This window comes from Lytechinus pictus, chromosome 2, assembly GCF_037042905.1.
Source record: "Lytechinus pictus isolate F3 Inbred chromosome 2, Lp3.0, whole genome shotgun sequence".
NCBI classification, from domain to species: domain Eukaryota; kingdom Metazoa; phylum Echinodermata; class Echinoidea; order Temnopleuroida; family Toxopneustidae; genus Lytechinus; species Lytechinus pictus.
This window is the reverse complement of record NC_087246.1, coordinates 15,537,536-15,560,285: the sequence shown is the minus strand read 5'-3', so window position 1 is coordinate 15,560,285 and position 22,750 is coordinate 15,537,536. Positions and strand designations below refer to the sequence as shown.

General features: G+C 35.2%; 1 protein-coding gene and 1 long non-coding RNA gene across 3 annotated transcripts; one reads left to right on the top strand and one right to left on the bottom strand.

Moving 5' to 3' along the window:
* The first annotated feature begins 2,621 nt into the window (after nucleotides 1-2,621).
* LOC129274980 (glutamyl-tRNA(Gln) amidotransferase subunit C, mitochondrial-like) lies at nucleotides 2,622-9,656 on the top strand. 2 transcript variants are annotated; one of them, XM_054911739.2, is made up of 5 exons: nucleotides 2,622-2,810; nucleotides 5,659-5,703; nucleotides 6,243-6,409; nucleotides 7,139-7,242; nucleotides 7,939-9,656. In XM_054911739.2, exons 1-5 carry the CDS (start codon nucleotides 2,712-2,714, stop codon nucleotides 8,007-8,009), a joined length of 486 nt encoding a protein of 161 aa, XP_054767714.2. In that variant the 5' UTR covers nucleotides 2,622-2,711; the 3' UTR covers nucleotides 8,010-9,656. The 2 variants fall into 2 exon arrangements, with proteins under 2 accessions (XP_054767714.2, XP_063966906.1); XM_064110836.1 differs by lacking the exon at nucleotides 2,622-2,810 and adding an exon at nucleotides 2,956-3,109.
* Nucleotides 9,657-15,896: 6,240 nt separating this feature from the next.
* On the bottom strand, nucleotides 15,897-21,603 carry LOC135153267 (uncharacterized). Its single transcript, XR_010292735.1, has 3 exons — nucleotides 21,512-21,603; nucleotides 20,371-20,433; nucleotides 15,897-15,980 (listed from the first exon to the last, which is right to left on the bottom strand). It is a non-coding gene; the product is annotated as an uncharacterized LOC135153267 (long non-coding RNA).
* Nucleotides 21,604-22,750: the final 1,147 nt, after the last annotated feature.

Below are 22,750 nucleotides of genomic sequence, written 5' to 3'. Positions count from 1 at the left end.
TTTCTTTTTAGGTCCCTTTTCAGGTCAGAATATAGAAAACAAATAGCTCGCGCTTCGCACTTGCATTAATATTGTTTGATTAAACAAATATACTGTCCATAATGGCAAAAAGAGTTCGGCTTCCATGTCGTATAGAATAATAATAATAATAAAACTCTCATTGTCTTTATGTACACCCTTATCATTTAATGATTACATTGCTTTGAATATCCTGTTTAAGGTCTTAATATGAAGAAAAAATTAGCTAAAAATTGCATATAACTGTTTGGTAACAAAATAAGCGAACTTTTTTTTATACATATTTGAAGAGATCACATGTAAAAGGGTTAGGTCCATTTTTCATCAAATTTGATTTTTGTGTCTTAATGTAAAGATTTTTAGTAGCTCTATAAGATGATACCGAAGAAAAGTTGAAATTCCTATTAAAAAGTGAACTAAAATGGCAAAGAAAAATCACTTTTTTTTTTCAAAGGGGTTAGGTCCATTTCAGTTTAGTTGCAAAAGGGGTTATAGGTCCACACAGATTTTTTTTGGAAAAGAATATCATAAAAAATATAAAGACAGGTAGATTTCTCTTATACCCAATTTTATGTTCTCATGGTAGGGCATCATGAAAATTCAGTTTCGCATAAGAATATGGCAATATGGGAGAATTAAAAAAATGATTTTCTTGGAGTGGACCTAACCCCTTTTGCAATTAAACTCTTCTGAAGAACTCATTTGTCAAAAGGGGTTAGGTCCATTTTTCATAAATATTATTGTTTTCTGTCTCTAAACCTCTAAATTTTCAGTCACTCTGATGATACCAAAGACAATTTGAAATTCAAATGAAAACGTGAATGAAAGTGGCAAAGAAAAATATTTGTTTTTAATCAAAAGAGATTGGATTAATTTCAGTTTACTTGCAAAAGGGGTTAGGTCCACAATGATGATTTTTTTTTTAATATATAGAAAAAAATTGAAGACAGGTAGATTTCTTTTATTCCCATTTTATGTTCACATGATAGAGTAGTACATCATGACAATTTAGTTTCTCATAAGAATATTGCAATAAGTGAGAATAAAAAACATGTTTTTTCTCGGAATGGTCCAATGTGGACCTAACCCTTTTTGCAACTAAACTCTTCATTTACGTTTTTATTAAGCGAAACTTTAAAATGACATAACATTCTTATTTCACATCTGATTTTGATGATATTGTCAGCGTTATACTTGCAATTATTTTATATATTGATTCAAATCAACAATTAGGGTACCTATAGCATTTTCTGATGTTATTACATTAAATCGTAATAAATTCATATTTTCATACGCGTGTGTATAAAGTCTGCCTTGGTAAAAATAAAAGGTACAGCAATGATTTTCTTACATATAAACTTAGTTGTCAGTCCAGTTTTTGTTTTCATGCTTTGAGGAAAAAAAATGAATAAATATAATTTCATATAATAAAATGTAAAGGAATATGAATAAATTATGACATTAACCTGCTCATTGCATATTCATGAGGACATTCGTAAAACTTCTTCATCGAAATAATAGGCTTACAAAATGCTGACATAACCTTGTTATTCCTCGTCCAATTTTCAGTGTTTTGTTTGTCTGTTTTCTTAATCTGTTCAAATCATTTATCAGCCTACATGGAGTACCCATTTAATGGATCCCTTTTCAGGTCAGTATATAAATAACACTTCCATCTCGCGCTCGCATTTATAAATGTTTAGTCATGCACATGCAGTTACAAAAAGTGCATAGACTGTCCAGTTTTCAGGTTGGAAAGTAAACATTTTCGGATGGCGCTGACATCAATCGTTCAGTTGCATGTATATACCCATCCTGTTCATGGTTACAAAAAACTGCTTAGAACTTAAGTTTTAAGGTCGAAATATCAAACATTTTTAGCTCGCGCTTCGCACTCGCATTTTTGATCAGCGGTGGATTATTCACGAGTCATTGCAAACAATCCTTAACAAGCCCTTTTGTAGGACAGTACATTAAAAATGTTCAACTCGCGCTTCGCGCTCCCATTAATCGTTTAATTGATATATGCATATTGTTCATGATTACAAGAAAAGAAGAAAGCTAAGAGGCTCAAAACTTCAGTCTTTATTTATCACTACCCCCTTATTTCGATATACCCAAACTACAATGCGGGGCAGATGAATCCCGAGATGAATACAGCAATAAGACTCTCAATATTCATTTATATGTCCTCCAAGACCGAATCCGATTCATCCTAGTTATAGACATGTAACAACACCCCTCATAAAACAACAAATATAAGCGGCAGATGGAGGAAAATGTGGATGAAAATATTTTTTTTACCCCTTCCCTCATTGGCGAAAGCTGGATCCGCCTCTGGGCTGGAGGCTGATTGACTTTGCAAATTTCATACACAATGCCAGTTCCCTGTGCTGTTTTTATTCATTTTATAACAAATATTCATTCATTTATTTCTGTTTGTTAGAGAATTTATTTCCGTAATCTATTCATTCATTTCCTTACGGCACCCGGGATAATGGGGATAAGGCCTATATGAATTTTATTTATTGCAAAAAGAAAGAGCTCTCTCTGTCCCGTTCGTGTCGGCGGCCCCGTTCAGAAAAGTTGTTTAGCGCCATCTCAGCCGATAAATAAATAATTTGGGGAACTACCACCAAGACTATTACCGTACATTTCGGAAAAGAACTGCTGCTTGAACAAAAAAGTGAAAAATGTCAGTGATTCACATCATATCCAGATTTGTAAGGTCACATTCTGTGCCAGTAGCAAGAAGATTTTTCTGCAACAAGTATACCACCTCTAATTCAAAGGTAAGTTAACTAGTCAGGCCTAGCTCAGGCACATCAAACGCAGCCTGCAGCTGGCGCTGAACTGATTTAGCAGTCACCGCGCCGCTATCCTGCAAGCCACTCTACGCCCGCCCGGCCCGATGGCAAGCGAGCGCCGGCCGCTGTTATTCATAGTTTTGTTGTAGTCATGCAGCGCGCGGCCTCCTGTGGCTGTGGTGTTTGGGAAACATGTTATTGTCGACTCACTCATCAGTTGACATGTGATCATGAGTCAGAGTTTCCACCTTGAAGGAAATTTCCCGAATTCTGGATCATTTCAGGTAATTTTGGGGAAATAAAAAATTTCAGGAAATTCAGCTAGGGAAATCAGAAAATTAAATACAACTTACAAGTAAAGTTACTTTATTAGTTACAATTACAGAATCGTTTGCCCCATATGTAGCTCAAAATTTTCTGCTCACGCTTGCTCGTGTTTCATTAGTTTGTTCCTATTTCAAAAAAGTGTGTGAACAAAAATAGGTTAAACCAATTTTAAGCTCGCTGTATTGTCAAATTTTTGTTAATAAATATCGAACTTGAAAATTCCAGGAAATTTATTTTGGATCTGTGCTGTGGAAATACTGTCATGAGTTATTGATCAACTTGGTCATGAGAAATTAATGGTGCTAGTCATGCTAGTGCAGTTGTGGCTTGTGCGCCTGTACCTCAAGTGATGTTTGTGTAGGCTCCACTTCACTACCGCTACACTACGCTACTCCTACTCCTACCTGAATATCAAGGTGCAAAGCTCACTCTGATACTCCGAGTGACAAAGGTGTTACTTTATGGGGGAAAAATATAAAACTCATGCAACACGATGACCTTACAATTCATTTGTAACAACTCTTACAATTCGCAAAGTTTCACTTCTTTTCCACACTTCTAAGTTTTATCAGTCTCAAAATTGGTGATTTAGAGTCAGTATCGGTTTCCTCACATATATTAATTCACTGCCGATTCCAAAACATCGCAAACGCAGATTGCGCATGCGCGGAAATCGCAACTTAATTCATTAATATGAATATATGATAGGACAAAAGATCGGGATCATTTTGCATTTGCATCAGATCTCGATCTTTTGTCCTACTGAAGGTTTCAAGGTTATTGGAAGATGGCACGTCATTAAAAAATAGATGGTGAACTGGGGGAATTGAGGTCACTGAATCTGTTTTTAGCACCTTCAATCTAGTCTGCTGGGCAAACCCTTCACTCGAGTTAAGGGTCTGAATGTGCAGCCTACTCATGCCTTGTGTGCTGAAGGGTATTGGAACAGCAAGTTTTGTATGTGCTAGTCTTTGCGTGGAGGCACACTTATTGATCAAAGTTCCAATCAGGGTCTGTGCCTGCAGACTACCTTCAATCTCTGTAATAGCTAACTATGTCCTGCAGCATGTGCAGGGGGAGTGAAAAAAAATTGTCCTCAATAACGAATACACTCTCAATTTATCAAGAATGATTTGTCTCAGTTTGTGAGGGTGTCCACGTTTTCTTGGACAATCAACACTTTTTGGCTTTACTAGTACTGAAGAGGCAAAGTCAGTGGAAAGTTTTAGAAATAGGCTTGATAAATTTTGGTGGAATGAGAGATTAAAATAGGCCTACCACTAATTCCAAATGCACATCAAGTTTAAATTGAACCATAGAACAGGAGAGTAGCAATCAACCATGACGTTAAGACCGGATATCTACAGGAGAAATCCTATTCATCCGCATCCTGATGATGTGATGAAGCTTTCAGGCTAGTCTACATCTTGCTTCATTATTTTCAAAACTTCCGGTTATTCATAAACAGGTATTTTGATGAAAAATGTTGAATTAATGGATTTAATGGTAAAAATCAAGAATTAAATTTTGGGTATCTGCCTGTACAGAGTGAAAGAATGAGATTAATTGATGGAGGAGGTGTAGAGAAGCTTCACTATACCTCCATAGATTTATTTTTACAAGCCAGCACATTCAATCACCACAATAACATACAAACAAATACATTGTAGGCAGTGTCACTCACCACAGGAAAAAAACAATTTCAACTATAAAATCCCATCTGAAAAGCCAAATTTTGCCACAAAAAATATGGAATCTGCACCATATTTTCAAAGCATGTGGCAGGTTTCTTTCAGTTTGAAAGGGTCTCTGAATATAATGCAGGCTCACGGTGCAGCTCAATGCAGCGACTCTTTTAAAGGTGTGTATCAATCAGATAGTATATGATTATTCAGGGGCCACGGAAGCGGGGGGGGGGGGCTGGGGGGGCTTCAGCCCCCCCACTTTTTTCCCAAACAATGTACAAAAACGTAAAAATGACCATACGATTGTGATTTTTTGCATGGTCAGCCCCCCCACTTTTGGCTCAGCCCCCCCACTTTGAAAACCGTTCCGCGGCCCCTGTTATTTACATCCAACTTCCAAGTTCCAACTTACAGATGTATCTTTACTCGATATGAAGGTCTCACTTATCACTCCCTGAATACTTTTCCAATCCAAAAAAAAACAGAAAAAAGAGCAGCCAGTCTGTCCAATGCAAAAGGTAGATTGAAAATTGAGATTGAGATTATTGATGTTTTTGAGAAAGCACACATGACATACAATGCTTTTCGTTGAAGATGTGATAGATGAATCACAGCTTTTTTTTGTGCTTATGTTTGAGATATATGAAGGCTTTTAAATATTTTTTCTCACTAATCGTCTCCATGCCAGCTAAATACACCAATTTGTTGAGTGACATCATCATGTTGAGTCAATGCAGTAATAGCAGTATCATCATTAAAATGCATTCGCTGATGTTAGAAACGTGTTAATTCCCTCTAGTTTATTTTTACTTTTTCCATAGATTCCTGAGAAACCCCAATGGAGAGATACAAAACAGAAAAAGAAGGTAATAATGTTTTCAGAATGTTTGTGAAGAACAGTCACTAACCATGTCAGTGTGTATTAAAAAAAGTTATTATTTTGAAATAGTTGTGATAATTATAATTAAAAATATTAAGAAATATATTTAATGTCAATAGATGCTGTATTATCTCCTTCTTCATTTCCCAACTCAAAGTAAAGATTTTGATAATTCTTAATTAACAGTGACAAAACTTAAAATCTTGCTATGATACCTGAAAATAGCTCAGATATATGAGCTGTAATAATCTGAAAATTGTTAACTATTTTAATCTATGGAAATTGTGTGTAATTTATGAAAAATCTGAGCCATTATATGAAAATGATATCACCCTCTGTTAATTTGCAGTTCTTATTTTTGTCGGTGTTAGGGTTTCTGAGTAACCATAATGTCATGATATTGATTTTGATTATATGCTCACCCTTGTGTTTTTAATTCACCACTCACAAGAGCATTTAGTTGTAATAGATATCGCAAAATCGCAAAGAGTGTTTCATTATCAATTGTTTCTTATCTCCCTGTAGGTTAAGGTGGATCCTCAGACCATTGAAAACCTAGAGAGGTTAGCGCTTGTCAATTTTAACAGTTCAGCTGGTGTTGAGAGACTGGAGCATGCCATCACCCTTGCAGAGCAACTTGATGATGTTGATACCAGTGGAATACAACCGATGGCATCGGTCCTTGAAGATACGTGAGTATAGTGTAGCACAGCAAAACATGCCATTATAAAGATAAATCTTGATTTATAATAGGTTGTTTAATTGATGTAGCCTTATGTGACTTTTCCTCTTGTTACTATATGTTCCTTTTTTTCTGGATTGATATACCCATGTATATTACTAATCAAGTAATATACTTTACTGTTCATTTCCAGATAGGTTTTAAGATGTATTAACCTGACAATGTTGCATAATTTCTGTAAAAGTTGTTAGAGACAGTAGCATGGATAAATGGTCATTGCACTGCATCTGTGTTTGATGGCCATTGATATTTCAGCTTGAATATGTAAACAAGTACTACAAGAATACTCAGTAGCCTGGAGCAACCACAGCCCCTATGCAAGAGTGGGGCAGTGGCCATATATGTACAGATGATCAGGTATAAAAGACTGCAGCCAAAGAATATAGATAGACTATTAAAAATAGAATACAGATATTAAGTACGCTCTGTTATTGTGGTACATTTAACATATACAATATGCAGTTCCCCAGACTCTGCCCAATAGACCATAGCTGCCAAGGCCCCAAATTTACACCTTGTAGTCAGTTGCTTAGACCTCAATTTCAAGTTTTTGACAGGCACCCTTGTCAAAATATAATTTGAGTGCCTGTTTTGCAAGAAAGTTATATTAAAGAGCCAACTCCAACTCAGTTCAATTTATTATTAGACATTCTTTCATCTTGTGTTATTGTTTTCATAGAGAGTTATACTTGAGAGATGACACAGTAACTGAAGGCTACTGCACAGAGGAGATTCTCATGAATGCTGCCAAGACATGTGAAGGATACTTTGTTGCTCCTCCTGGTAGGTTAATTTTTCATCTCACTTTATTTTGAGTGGTAGGTTTGGGATCGATTGTTATCCCTTTGGAAATTGAGATATCAGATTGAGCTAAACCTATTTGTGACAAAGTGACCTCACAAAAAAATATTTGGCCCTGACTTTTATGCAGAGGCCTAAAATTGAATACAGAATGCATCGGAAAACAAAGAAACTCTACATGAACTCATCACTTCTTCATTGCGTCTTTTTCATTCATTCCATCTTACAGAAATTATCTGAAAGAAAGTTTAATTAAAGATCTGTAAATTAGCTCTTTTAGGGGAAATGTCAAATATCAAAATCACTGTATTTCCATGAAAAATATCAAAACTGTTCTTCATTAATTCCTATTTTTTGGATTACATAAATTCTGAATTAGACGTGCAGTAATGAAAACAAAGTGTTGTTGCCATTTCTAAGATAGCTGTTAAATAAGAAGGCTTAAAAAGGTTTCAACATAAACAGACACAAAGTGACAAGGACAGTGTTGCAGAGGGTCACTGAAATGGGTAGTAATGATGTTGAACATTGTTAACTGGACATTTTCTCATTTTAAACTCACAAATACAATTATTTTTCTACCTTTTATGAGTTGGGATGGGGAGTCCTGAAGTAATTTTCCCCATCTTTCTTGAAAGCAACTCTCTACTCTTGCATGATCACTCTTTATGTTCTTAGGAAACATCCCTCTGTCTTCTCAAGTTACCCAACAAGTTTTAGATGGAATCAGAAAGGATGAAGACAGATGACAGGAATCAAGATGGTTTGATAAAATTGAACATTTTTAAGTAAATCAGAGAACCACCATGATCTCTTAGTGTAAAGGAGCAAGCTGATAATAGAGACTTTTATGTTTTCTAGAGCAATATTTATATCATAGGGCTTGTAATATAAATGATGATCAATTCTAGAATGATAAATAACTCTGAGTATATGACAAAACTTTGACAGAAATTTACAATCAGTTGTAAAATCAATGGTATCTGTGTATGTAACATGCCCTTAATATAATCCCACCGCTGTCACCTTAACCCTCAAAAGCCCAGGGGGGCGGATTCTGCCCCCCTCTACATTTTTCATGATAAATCCACCACGCGAAATTTTTCAACTGCACCGCTCGCTGACCTTTTACTTTCAAATCTCGCACAACTCTTGAGACCAAATTTGCGATGCCCGGGTATGCGATTACGAAATAACGCAACATTATGTAAGTGCATGTCAGACCCAAAACTGCTCAAAAGCGTGAATTCATGTACAAATCCAATGCAAATTGTGTATTTAGCCAAAATTCATAAATGTATCATTATTTCTACTTTTACTGATTACACTTAATTAATTTTGTCTTGTTCATGATCAGAATTAAGTCTACAACAATTTCCATTATAAAAAACAATGAAAAACAGAAAGTCGATAAACAAAGAAATACATAGGAAATAAAAAAAAAACCAATACCAAATTTTGATCGGGATCCTACAAAGAGTTTATGAATAAAAAAATTGCAGTTTTGGGGCCATATGATAGTTGATTAGAGCAAATGTTTTACTTCATGAATAAATTAGCATAATTAATTCATGAAATGAAAAATCTTTTTTTTTATTATTAACCATACAGCCTTGTATATTTTACTGCACACTACCACTGTGCAAATTTTCGTGGCGCTTGTGCGATCGAAATGCCGAGATCTCAGAGGGGGGGAGGGGTGGAATCCGCCCCCCCCCCTCGGCTGTGATAGGGGTCCAAATAACCTGGCTCTTTTAAGAACAAGCAGGGTGTAATGGTTTTATCTTTATAAGTACCCTTATTTAAATTATTGTTTAACAAGGAGAAATCAAGACAATAGGACTCCAAAACCCTGCACTTTGTGAGTAAACCTTGAAAGGAATTATTCATGATACAGTAAAAATAATGCACAATTTGCAATTGAAATTGATGCGCAAATAGCATTGCACAGCGCGATGCTTAAATACGCTTACCTACTATGTAATTGGGTGATTTGACCTAAAATATTTTTGAAATCATCAAGAGCCTACAAACAAAATGCATGTAAAGTACAGTTGATACCAACTACTGAAAGATGGTTACTGGTTTATTTGTTTTTCATTTGTGTACAAGTGGCATTTGATATTCATTTATTGAGTGAGAGCCTAGATATATCAATATAATAATATTAATGTAACTAGATGTAAGTATAAATTTCATTAATATAATAATTATTATTACTATTAATATTATTGATTCAAAATGCAAGATCAGATTAGTAAATGCCCAAAACTCTTAAGTCTAGACAGACAACTTTTCTGGTTTTATGTGTGATAAAGGCAATTTCAATACAAGATTTTGCATTTCCAACACAGATAATCAAGAAATGAAAATAAATGTAACTAAATATTTTGAAATAAGAACTTGTGTCATTTCTACTCTTACGACTACCCATATCATACACTAAATTTTAATATAAATCATTACAAAAGAAACTTAACCTGCATATGATGAAGAAGAACATGTATCTAACTCCAAGTTGAATAATAAGTGAACGCTAATTGTTAAAACTGCAAACAGTACAGGGGGCATTTCATAAAACCGTTCACAAATGTGACAAGCTGTGAAAATCTGATGATTTTTTTGTTAAAACATAATGGAAGTGCACTTCCTATAACCCTAATAAAACTTTGAAACTTATCTCATTAGATGCCTGTTAATGAGAATGTTATTGGACAAAGATCTGGGGCCCGTTTCATAAAGGACTTGCAACTGCTGTAACTTTGCCATTATGGCAACTACCATGGTAACAGGGCTCATCAGCCAATCAAAATCAAGATTTCCATGGTAGTTGCCATAATGGCAAAGTTACAAAAGTTGCAAGTCCTTTATGAAACGGGCCTCAGATTTTAAATGTAGCTGATGGGAATCGAAATGATTGAGATTTGAGAATCTGATTAGCACCCAAGAAAGGATTACTACTTATAATTTACAAAAAGCCTGATGAAACACCACCCAGTTTACTATGGACCACAACATACGATGGTATGTATTTTGAATAAGTATTGATGTTGAGTGCAAATTACAAAAAGATGCAAATAATGCGAATAGATGCAGACAAAACAATTGAGGTTATATCAATATATTTCAATAAATGTGCATCATACTCGTCAGACTCTCAAATTTTCAAAAACAATAATCTGAGGTAATCTGAATGTCGGATCCATCTTTCTGAAATGAAGCAGAGGAAAGATAAATAGCATTTTCATTTCACTGAAAAGATTATAGTTGGTCTTATTCCTGTACCATAGAGTGATAATTTGCTTGTATATTTCACATCTGACACCATTTGAATTGAGAAAGAAAATAAAGCACATTGCTCTATTTATAAACAGAACACTTAAAGGCTAAATATCAATAAAAATTATATAAAAAGACACTTTAACCCTTCCTGAATCACATGTATGAGTGATTTGTGCATAATGTATTTTGGTTCATATTAGGAAAAGGCAATGTGCTGAGCAATACAATTTTATAAAACATACTATGCAGTGCAACAAACTTTTACCCAAAAAAGTACACAATGGCAATGCAACATAATCTAATCAAAGATATTACACAGTGTAAAACATACATTGTAAATAGTACACAGTGCATTGCACTATGAATTTACATAATATACAGTACTCCAAATACGCTTTTATTGATTTAAAGCTACTAATTTGAAATATCAGCAAAACATAAAACATTACCAAATAAGTGACTGGTCAAACTGCAATTAATTACACTAGTTTCTTTCAACCAATCATGCAACAAGATAAGTTTGTGGATTATCATTTGTGATATAATACTCTTCCGATTACCAAGTCTCCTTAGGCCTATGTCCATTCTCAGTTTATTCAAAGAATCACTTAAGAAATGTGTAGCTTCTAACAGTTTTTACTTTACATAGTTACTTCCTGTCACAAGACTTAATCATACTGTAATAGGCATGTGTTTAGTAGTAGAAGTAGAATAGCCTGAAAGTTCAATGCTATACCAGATGTAGAAATATGGATGCTGTGTTGTGCTTTATTACATAAATCTCCATTACAGCAGTTGGTACACGGGCTTTTCATACAGACTTTGTTTGTACATTCATCATAATGATCCAAAGACAGACATCCTCGGCTGACATAAGCTGGATGAACTGATTTCTAAATAGGTAGATTAAAGAGAGAGAGAGATGGGAGGAAAAGATGATTCTACTCATTATACACTCGGCAAAAAAAGTTCTTGGACACTTATAAAAGTTAAAATATTCCATATAGATATTTGATTAAAAGCAAATTATTGTATGTCAACATGACCAGACAATATTCCTCTTCCAGTATGACATGACAGTTTCATGTGAACAGTCATGCATGGGTGGTTAAATGCTTTAAACAATAGCAATGTCAGTAAAAGAAAATTGCAAGAAATGGCTAATGATCATGGCCATCCTGTAGGCATACATTCAACAATTTCAACAGGTGGTTATCATTTGAATTGAATGCTTAGGAATGCATCATGAGATGCATCATTTGGACACTCAGTTTCAAGATGAAGCTTATAACCAAGAGCGTGCAAGAGCAATAGGAATGTTGCAGTCATTTAGACAAGTGGCTCGATATTTCCAAGTTTCACCAACAACAATTTCAAATTTGAACCAGCTGTATTTGGCTACTGATGAAGTTAGAGACCGCCCTAGGAGTGGTCAACCTAGGGCCACCACCCCTGCAGAAGATAGGATAAGGATAATTTTCTTTTGCTTATGCCGAGATACTGACATTTGACATTTTTTTCATCGACTAACTTTGACTTAAAATTCCAGTGGAATAGTGATGCATCCAAGGTGGATAACTTTCTTTTCACTTTTAGAGTGGTATTTGACTTTAAGTTTGCTTTTATCGTTTAATGGATATTTATGCCACACAAACTTTCACAACTGAAAGAATGACTGATCGTTTTCTTGCAATTTTCTTTTACTGACATTGCTATTGTTTAAAGCATTTAACCACCCATGCATGACTGTTCACATGAAAATGTCATGTCATACTGGAAGAGGAATATTGTCTGGTCATGTTGACATACAATAATTTGCCCTTAATCAAATATCTATATGGAATATTTTAACTTTTATAAGTGTCCAAGAACTTTTTTTGCCGAGTGTATGTTATGTAAGAACTCTGTACCTTGAGGTTCAAAGCCCTGAAACTTATCGACTGAGCCACACCATATACCCAAAGAACTCAGTAATAGAAAATACAACAATTATATTACTTTAAGTTTGCTAAGATTTTCCTTTTCTTTGTGCAGTGCTATGAACAATTACAGTTTCAAATTATTGATAAAAAACATGATGTTGAATATGTTTTGTATCATTGCCCTGGCATCCAATATATATTTTGTGTGTAGCTGTGATGAAAAATGAGAAAGGACTCTATTTGGTTTGATCTAAAACGGATTTTCCTTCCTTAAGATATATTTTTATTTGATCTAATGTTTAAAACATTTTTCTGAATATAAGAAAATGAGTGAATGAATAAATGAATAGTTTATAACACACATTCATTCATTCAGACACACATACATTCATCCATCCATCCATTAATTCATTCAGACATACATTCTTTCTTCCTTCCTTCCTTCCTTCCTCCCCTCCCTTCCTTCCTTCCTTCTTTCTTTCTGTAACAAATATTACATTGCATACCTGACATCCATGGTCACATTGAACCTCCATTACCCCTGTACTGGTAGGATGGAAGTCCTCCCCACAGTAACCCCATGGATAGCTCCAACACTCGTAGCAAACCTGACTGGTTCTCCTCGCCGCATCATCTTCAGAGGTTCTGTTACCATGGCAACAAGATGGTTTCATCCTTGGTGTGCTAGAATGGGGATAAGATGTAGTGCTTAATCCCTGCAGTGCCTGGATTGTATCTCCATACTGGGTCAAATTTACCGACTTCTGCATTTGTGAGGAGGAAGATTAGAATTTGAATATACAGATTTATAAAGTAGAAGCGATGCGTGGGATGGAGATAGAAGAACCGTTTTTCCACTTCTTTTAGTGATCAATGTTATATGGTAACTTTCTAAACAAAGCACATATTGATTGTAATAACGTAATGCAATTTTAGTATAAAAGAAATAATCAAATTTCTGATGTGTTTATGTAGGTTTGTTTTGTGTTTTATATTGTTTATATGCACATCCTGTACTCAGTATTGTGTTATCATTCTTGGAATGTATTGCACCCAGTTGTGCTGATAACAGCGGTAAATCATATATTGATGCCTTATTTATATGCAGTGGAACCAATTCAAATAGTCAATACATATGTAGTTCCATATTATCAAGCAAAAATATAATGATTATTTCATAACACATAAGTATATAGTTCCTCTTTTAAAGAGAAATCACTTTCGCACAAGCTAATTCTAATTTTCATTTCAGATATTGTGAACAATGTTTGATTCTGTTTATGGTTTTAACGTTATGTATTTTAAATGGTAAGGTGAAAAATAGAGGATTGCTTACATAGTTTACCTTCATTTTCTGGTTTCCAGTTTCAAGTGATGTATCATTAACGGCCTCATCTGGGTAATTATCACACCATTTAAAGTCTCCGCATCCGTAAAAATTGTCTAAGAAAAAAATCATGATGAATTCTCCCAATACGATTAATATTATGTAAATAAGCATTTCTAATTCTAGATATTTATCTAAGTAAAAGCAATAGAATGACATAATGTAAGAAACGACTCAAACAAGTATGTAATATGACAATTGACAATTTGAGTTATTTGAACATTTAGGATGTGGTGGGAAATGCAATAGAAGTGAAATTTCATGATAATGCCATTAGTAGGTTATATTTTGTTGAGAAATAAAAATAATTGCAACTGATTTATATAACTAAGACATCTGACTTCAAGACAAGTTTTCTTTCATTTTACTTTGTGACATAAAACAAAATGTTTTAGGCTTATTCAAATTCAAATTGAAGGATCTGCTTGCCTTTGATAGATTTGATGAAAATCTGCATTAAAATAAATTTATCAACATTTTGGAGGGCAAATGCCAATTCTCCCCCACCCCCTGCCCTCATACAGCCAATTATAAATATACAAATGTACGCACACACACACACACATATATCTGGTACAAAAGCCCTTTCTTACCTGACAAGGATGTCCGTTGATATTGCAGTTTAGTGCAAATTTCCTCAATATTTTCTTTGTAGAGATCATCAGTTGCCAAGTAGTAGCCATAAGAATATAAGCTAGGGATCATGATGTATATGTTTTCATGCATGGATGCACAGAGTGATATTCCTCCATTCATTATATTCATCTATGTTATGTAGTAATACATGTAGTTGAAAGGGAAGAAATTATTAAAAAGGTGTATTAATAAAGGTTTTATTAGCGGTATTATCGGAAATGTCCATTCAAATTGTAAGAAAGGAATTCTTGGAAGTGAATACTTTGGTTTTAGAATCACATATCAATTGCATACCTTAAACTAGAAGTTGACCATAATTTATGTTTCACGAATATTCATCTACAGTTGATCCACTATTTGTAAGAAAATGGTCACATTTATTTCAACATGTTTTATTGGTTTTTACAATCACAATACTAACATATCATTGGTAACAATTAAAGAAAAATCATTAGTATTAGCAGTGACAACAATCTTAACAAACATACATTTTGATAATAATATAATAAAAGTGACAAGAAGTAAATTTGGAAGAAAAGAAAAGGGAAGTCAGCCACCGCAGATTATTCTGCTGAGAAGCAGAACTCATATAATATATCGTATTAATCGAGGATTCCAAACTTGGTAATAAAATAAATATGTGGAAGTAGAAAAAATATGGAGCAAGTTTGAAAAAAGTCGGACAAGGAATAAGAATGTTTGATGAGATATAGCTATTACACAATATAATTCAAAATCGGCAATGTGGTGAATTTGTCATGTATTTAAAAATCATTAATATATGGTCGTCTCCTGAGCCCCCTTTCCCTTGGGGTCAAAATAAAAAACATATATGTCGTCGTGAAAGTATACTCCATATAAATTTCAGGGAAATACAATTTAGTCATATTGTGCATTGAAGGAAATGAAAGAGTTCCCACCTGTATCACCATGGCATCACCTATGTTGCCATTTTAATGTCCCATAATAATGTATGGTGATAAAAAAGCAACTTAACTTTTTTGTTGTTTGTCGAATTTTGTTCGAATTTTCACCTATCTGCTTCTCTGATTTTTAAAAAAATGAAAACATCTAAAGTTTCACTTGGTTGGTGGACAACCTTTAAAGATAATTTAACTTTTTTACAAGAGAACTGTATTTTGTTGCTATGGTTACCTCACACCTGTAGGTGCAGTTAAGCTTCTCCCCTATATCCGTATACTCGAATTGGTCATCCTCAAATCGATTCGGATAGTCGTACTCTTTATCCTGCTGCGTATTTAGTAAGCCGAGTGGATCTCCCTCTAAGTCATCCGAATACCCGAAATGGTCAATGTCCGGATACCCAAACGTCTCTTGCAAAGCATCTAGGTAACCGAATGGGTCATCCTCCCACACATCCAAATAGCTGATTGGAACATACAAACCGCTTCGGTGGTCGGTCAGAGAGCAATGGCATAAGGAAGTTGGTACATGATCCAGAGAGCACACAGCTCCACTAATCGATGACAAAGCTATTTGGACATAAACGCATTTCGGAAGTATGAAGACCAAGATTAAATACATATATATATACAGTCTATTATTTTAAATAATCAATTAATCTCAGCTATCCTACCCTCCCGCCTTTTTCTTTCCATATTTCTCATGTGTGGGGGCACTTATAGATAATGAGGTACGGGGGCCTGCCCCTATGATGCCGTCCCCATGCACCCCTGGTTTTCAGTTCTGTTGGTACTCAATTTTGATCAGGGCACCGTCTTACAAAGAGTTATGATTGATCAAATCAATCTTAACTCTATGGAATTCCATCAGTGTCGTATTTTTTTATACAGGAAATGTGCAAAATGTCCTTTGTAAACAAAGGAGAACACACTAAACTGTCAATAAATCAATGAATTTATGGAAATACATTCATATCTAGAAAAAATTTTGAGCAAACATGCATTTCATATACATGATATATGTTGGCTTTGCTGGCTTTCCATAGTTGCGATTGATCGGATCAATCGTAAGTCTTTGTAAGACAGGCCCCAGAAGTCGTTCGAAAGACGCTCATCCCCTTTCCCATTCTTGTTCTCTCTCCAGGGGGTGCATGGGGGAGCAGAGGCGTCGATCATGGGGGGGGGGGGGGGCAGGGGGGCAACCGCCCCACCAATGAAAATATTGGGGGGGGGCAAACATATCGTTTTGCCCCCCCCCCAATAATTCCGCATGTGCAAAAAATAAAATAAGATTGTAATGTTACACAGAAATCAGCAAGCGGGATTGAGATACACAACTCGTTCTTCATCTAAAATTGTGCTCAAAATGTCCGGTTTTCAGATTAGAATATAAAAAAATTTCAGCTCGCGCTTCGCGCTCGCATCATTTCTGTAGCAAAAACCCATACTTTTCATGATTGAATAGGTGAATAGAATGTCCCGTTTTCAGTTCTATACCTCAAAAGAACTCCACTTCGATTTGCAATAATCTTTTGTTGGATATATTTCTTGTTCTTTATTAAAAACGTCAATTAAACTCTTTTTTTTTTTTAGATCAAAATATCAAAATTTTCAGCTCGCGCTTCGCTCTCGCATCTATTATTATTATTTTTTTAAAAATTTAATTTGTTGGTGAGATGTGTGTGTGTGTGTGTATATATATATATATATATATATATATATATATATACATATAGGCATATGTGTGTGTGTGTGTTTGAGTCTGTTTGTTTTGTGTGATCGAGCGCCTTTGGAAAGTTGATTCATGATTTTGCCCCCCCCCCCATCTGAAAAATGGATGGACGCCCCTGTGGGGGAGGGGGTCACTGCCATTGAAGAGTTGATAACATCCGCGAAAACTGGCCTGGCAAAAGCACCCTAAACATGGATTTAAGTGCAGGCCGCTAGGACACTCTAATCGCGGATTTTGTGCAGATGTCCTAGATTTGCAAACTCTAAATGTCAGAATAATTGATACTCTAAACTAGGAAAATCATATTTTCATAAGTTAAGTAAGATAATGGAGTCAAGTTTTGTTTTATCCGTTTTTATCTCATGATAATTCACTGCATATATATATATATATTCACTGCATATACCTCATGTTTTACACAGGTGTTGCATTTTTCCTTCTTTCTTAATTTCTTGCCTGATCTTTTTCACCTCTTTTCCTGAGCTCCTATCCCCATCTGCTGCTTAATTTCTCCTCTCATTATCCAATGTATCTCTTCTTCATCGTCTCCCTTCATCTCTTCTCTTAACCCTCTTATCTAGGCAGAAGCCGGGTCGAGTGCTGAACTAAGAGGGTGAAAATGGGACATTTTCATTGGACAAAAGTTTTTCCGTGTGGACGGCCGGTGCACGGGGGTCTCGATGACTGGACTGGGGAGCGGCTTGGAATTGAGCCGACAACAGTACTGCAGCTGCAAGCTCTACATGCGCTGTGTGAGGATTTTGTCCCATATTTTGTCTCATGTGGGCGTGTTGAGTACGTTTGGTACAGTTGGTATTGTGGGATTCGGACCCTGATTGGCTTCCTGTCAGTCGTTACAAATTACATTCTCTATTCGAGGTTTAGGTCTTCGTGATTCAGGGGGCTTTTTTCTTGGCCTTTTTTGTTTGTTGGCCTTTTTGACATTCTATTGATAAATTTCGCATTTTTTTGTTTTGTTTTGTTTCAAGTTTTGTCGCGGATGTTGTCCACTCTTAAATGGCAATGACCCCCGCACTCGGGTTCTCTTTATCTTCGATCTCTTTGACCCTAGCTTGGGAGAGCATCTAGGACCCTAGAGCTTCCAGTGCCCTTAAGTGGGCCCTACACCCCGACCGCAAGGGACTTCGCGCTCGTGATGTGCGGCTTCGCGCAAATCAAGTTGGAGTCTCCAGTTTGCAAGGGGATCCAGCGGGAGAATCTCCAGATCAGAAGGTGCTTGGGGTTGGAGTCTCTGTTCTCCATCCAAAATTTTCAGCTCCATCTCGATCCCCTTTCCGTTCTTTGAATCATTAATCTATCAATCTCTACTTTAAAGGGGTGCTCCAGGCAGAAAATACTTATAACATCAAAATATGATAGAGTGAAATTCAATAAGAAAATGCTGAAAATTTCATTAAAATCTTGTAAACATAATGCAGTTAATGAATTTAAAGTTTGAAAATATTTTGTGGAAAGGTTATATGAATGCTGTCATGAATATGCAATAGGTAACTATGCTGATGATGAAATGGTCCAACTTTCCTTTTTAGATTTGCATATTGTATTATATGAAATCATAATCATTCCATATTTACATACCCCTTGTAACAAAGTACGTTTCCGTAATGATTACTCTACACAGTGAATCGGTCGTATATATCCCATTTTAAAAAAAAATTGGAGGACAAAACTTGAATATAGACGTACAGACAAAAGAGTAAGTAAGGAGCCTCATCAATTTGCTCATATCATATTCATGAAGACTGTACTTATAACTATTTCTCCAAAATCTTGTTTTAGAAAATGTGCATTTGTTATTATTACAAGTCTTTTACAGGACCGAGATCCTGTGCTTTTATCATATAACATTGCTATCACAGTGAATGAGGAAATCATCAAAATGCAAATGAATAGTGAGTAAACTCAGAATCCTGGTTGATGAAGATAAGCGACACAGCAGAACACGGGTAATAAGTTATGTGCATAATCATTGATAATATAGCCTACCACAAGATGGTGATTTCCATGGCAATAATCCATCGTGAAGAATATTTCAGGAATTATTATGTGTGGAATTTTCAAGCATCGAGAGGTATCCATGCCTTCCTGCTTATGTCTGCTATATTATTTTGCTTGATCAATTCTAAATAATGCATTTCAAGGTATTTTATATGAGCTGTTTCGTTTTTGTTAAATGATGTTAATGGAGGAGGAAGTTATGACCCAAAATGGGCTCGATTTATTTCCAACACGTGTACTCTATGTTTTCAAGATAATACATATTTTTAATTCTCTCTTTGTGTTTCTTCAAAATCATAAATATAATGGGGAAAAAATCATCATGAACACAGACCGTTATCATATCCTCAAATAATTCTCCTAAATAATTTGACATGTTTGATATTAAGCGGTATGTAAATTTTATTTATGTGTGGCTAATTTATAGGAGGTATATATTCATTTTTTTTTTTTTTATAATAAATTCCATTTATGCCAAAGTAAGGTGTGGTCGCACAAATCCGGGTGGCCAAAGCTGTTCGTAAGAGCGACTTTAAGAACGACTGGTGATCATTTCTTCTGGTAAATGATATTCACCATTAATGTTTATTGGTGATTATTTAGCGCGTAAGAAAGGTTCACCCGTCGTTCTTAAAGTCGCTCTTAACTTACGAACAGCTTTATGAAACGGCCCCAGATGTCCACGAATCCATTATCCTACAAGATTTACCAAAAAAAACTTATTGTGAAAATAACATTTTCAATGATTAACATGAGAATAGTTTCGTTAACACATTTTAGAATGGTTTACTGCGTCTCATGTCTTACTTTGACACAGAACGAATTTCATATCACATCAAAGAGAGCCTCTTGATTATGCCTATAAACACAATTCATACAATATTGTGTCAAATTATTCTGACAAGATACTCTCATGGCATTTTAAACAATTCTGTGACTCCTTTCACTCATCAGGTATATGATATATTCAATGTGGATATATATTATGACATATTTAAAAACACTTGTCCCATTATACACTTCTATTTCATTAATGTCCACAATTACAGCAAATTCAACCACAATGATTTACCAGATAATTAAAAATAGTGCTTATCTGCATGCACCTGTTCGACGCTTCTAAACAAAATACTGCTTTTGTTATAAATTAATATGAACCGTTTTTTTTAATGAAGATATTGGATCAGATAGAGAAGAAATGATTCTTACCAAGTGGGATTAGAAATATTAGAATACATCGCAAAGCTGACATCGTAACATCGACTCAATTATCTAGAAAGGACAAAGAAGAAAAACATCAAGCAAAGTACACACGGTAACTTTGGTTTTGGTCACATTATCTTCTGCCTCTGTTTTGGGGTATATATCATAGACCTACAATTTTTGCACTAAAATTGTGTTGCTAGTAATAGTTCATAAATAAATAATAATAATATAGGATTTGTATAACGCACGAATCCACATTGCTATAGGTGCTCAAGGCGCTCCTACATTACCCCTGCTAAGCTAGTCTACCGATTCTGGTGCGCACAGCTTTTTGAGGAATTACTTCCTGCCGGTATACCCATTTACCTCACCTGGGTCGAGTGCAGCACAGTGTGGATAAATTTCTTGCTGAAGGAAAACACGACATGGCTAGGATTCGAACTCACGACCCTCTGTTTGAAAGGCGAGAGTCAGAACCACTAGACCACGATGCCCCCACATATACATTTGAAAGTACTCATTTATTGGTTTTATTGCTGTTATACAACGAAATCAATGTATATATACATTTGCATTTCATTTTACATGCCTAACATTAATAATGAGCAACAATTATGCGGCAATTAGGCCTATTATGCTATGAACATGAATCAGTCAACCTCGAGTTATAGGTGAAAAATCGGCAGACAACATTAAAAGAAAAAGTATTAAACTCAGGATTCAATAAATCAAAATAAATAGATGCTGCGAGTTTTTTTTTTTTTTTATAGAAACCTCGAAAGTGCATCTATATAGGCTCCCTAATATCGTTCTCTTTCTTAATTGCATAATATAAAGTTACATACATAGATACATGGATGGGATAAAACCGTCCATCTATAAACAACCCAGGTTTGAATCAAATTGCCTCATATAGGCCTACCGATTTTTTTTTTTGAATATTCATTCACGTTCTTAAAATTTTCTGTAATAATTAGTTTTACGCCATGAAGCAATATTTAATAACCACCATTATTGTTTATGTATAATATGCTCTTAAATTCTATATAATAACTAAAAGAAAAAATATTGAATATTTCTTTTAATGAATGATTTACCCTCCGAGTGAAAGACATGATAATACTTGAAAATGACCGTTTCTTACCCTCATTCATTTGATGTAGTCCTTTTACACCTCTTCTTTGGGATTCAAACCTCTCAGGATAGTCATCTTGCGCGTGAGAGATGATCAAACGGAGTGGCACCTAATTCTATCTTGACAGTTGTGTTGTGTCGTTTCTGGTCGTACGTGTAAGGGCGGGTTTTGTGGATGGAGAAATAGGGTTCCGTTAAAAACGATTGTCGTGTTCGCCGGGGAAAATAATGCTATCACACTTTTGGTTCAAAAAGCAGTCTAACAAAACGATTCATCGATATATCATTCAATGCGAATTCCATTGGGGGTGCGCGCTTCGTTTATTATTCTCCATAGGCAGTACCCCCAGGTATTCTGGAAGATGGGTAAAAGTGGAAAAATGTAACAAAAATAATTTCATTTTGCATTTTTTTGGGGTTTTCTTTTCAAGTTTCTCGGGACCATTTGACCTCTATTTTGTAGGGAAAACCGGTTAAAACCTTTTTTTTTTGCTTTTCAAATTTACATCAGCACCCCTAGAAAAAAATCGTTCCCAGGGCCCTGGGGGCCGAGGCCTTCGATCACTCAGGCTACCTACAAAAAAGCACACCCCAAAAGAAAGCTTATTATTCGCAATCAATAAGGAAAGAGTTCATCCGGATAATAAGTTGGTTTTGATTTTAGCGGTCATAATACAAACTCATATATGAATCACATTTATATATTTATCTAACTTTTCGTACATCATAAAAGTAATTTTCCGATTTCGTTTTTACGTGGGGGCTTATATTCGCGCCACAGCTGAAATTTTCTTTATTGCCCTTTTTTTTCAACACTGTGCTTGATATCCTCGTGAAAATATAGGATATAAGAAAGGACAGCTCTACATAAGAGCGGGAACAAACGGCCGGGGCCTCGTCCCCTACTCGGGCCTACTCCCCTATGATACGGCCCTCCAAAACGTTTGTTTGATTCTTAAATGTAAAGTCATCATTCATGGCTTATCGTGATTTAGTGAAGAACCTTTTGATTATAAAATATATTGATAATTAAAATGTTATAGGCCTATATGAGATTACAAACAGTAATGACTAAGAGCGTGATATCCTCTAACCGTCTCATTTGTTTAGACCATAATTATGATGCCCATAAGTAGAACTACCGCTTTATCATCTTAAATTAATGAAATCATAACTTGTTGTTACTTCATAAAAATAAGGCTTCCAAAATACATCAAGGCACGGCGTTGTCTAAGATAAGCATATTCTT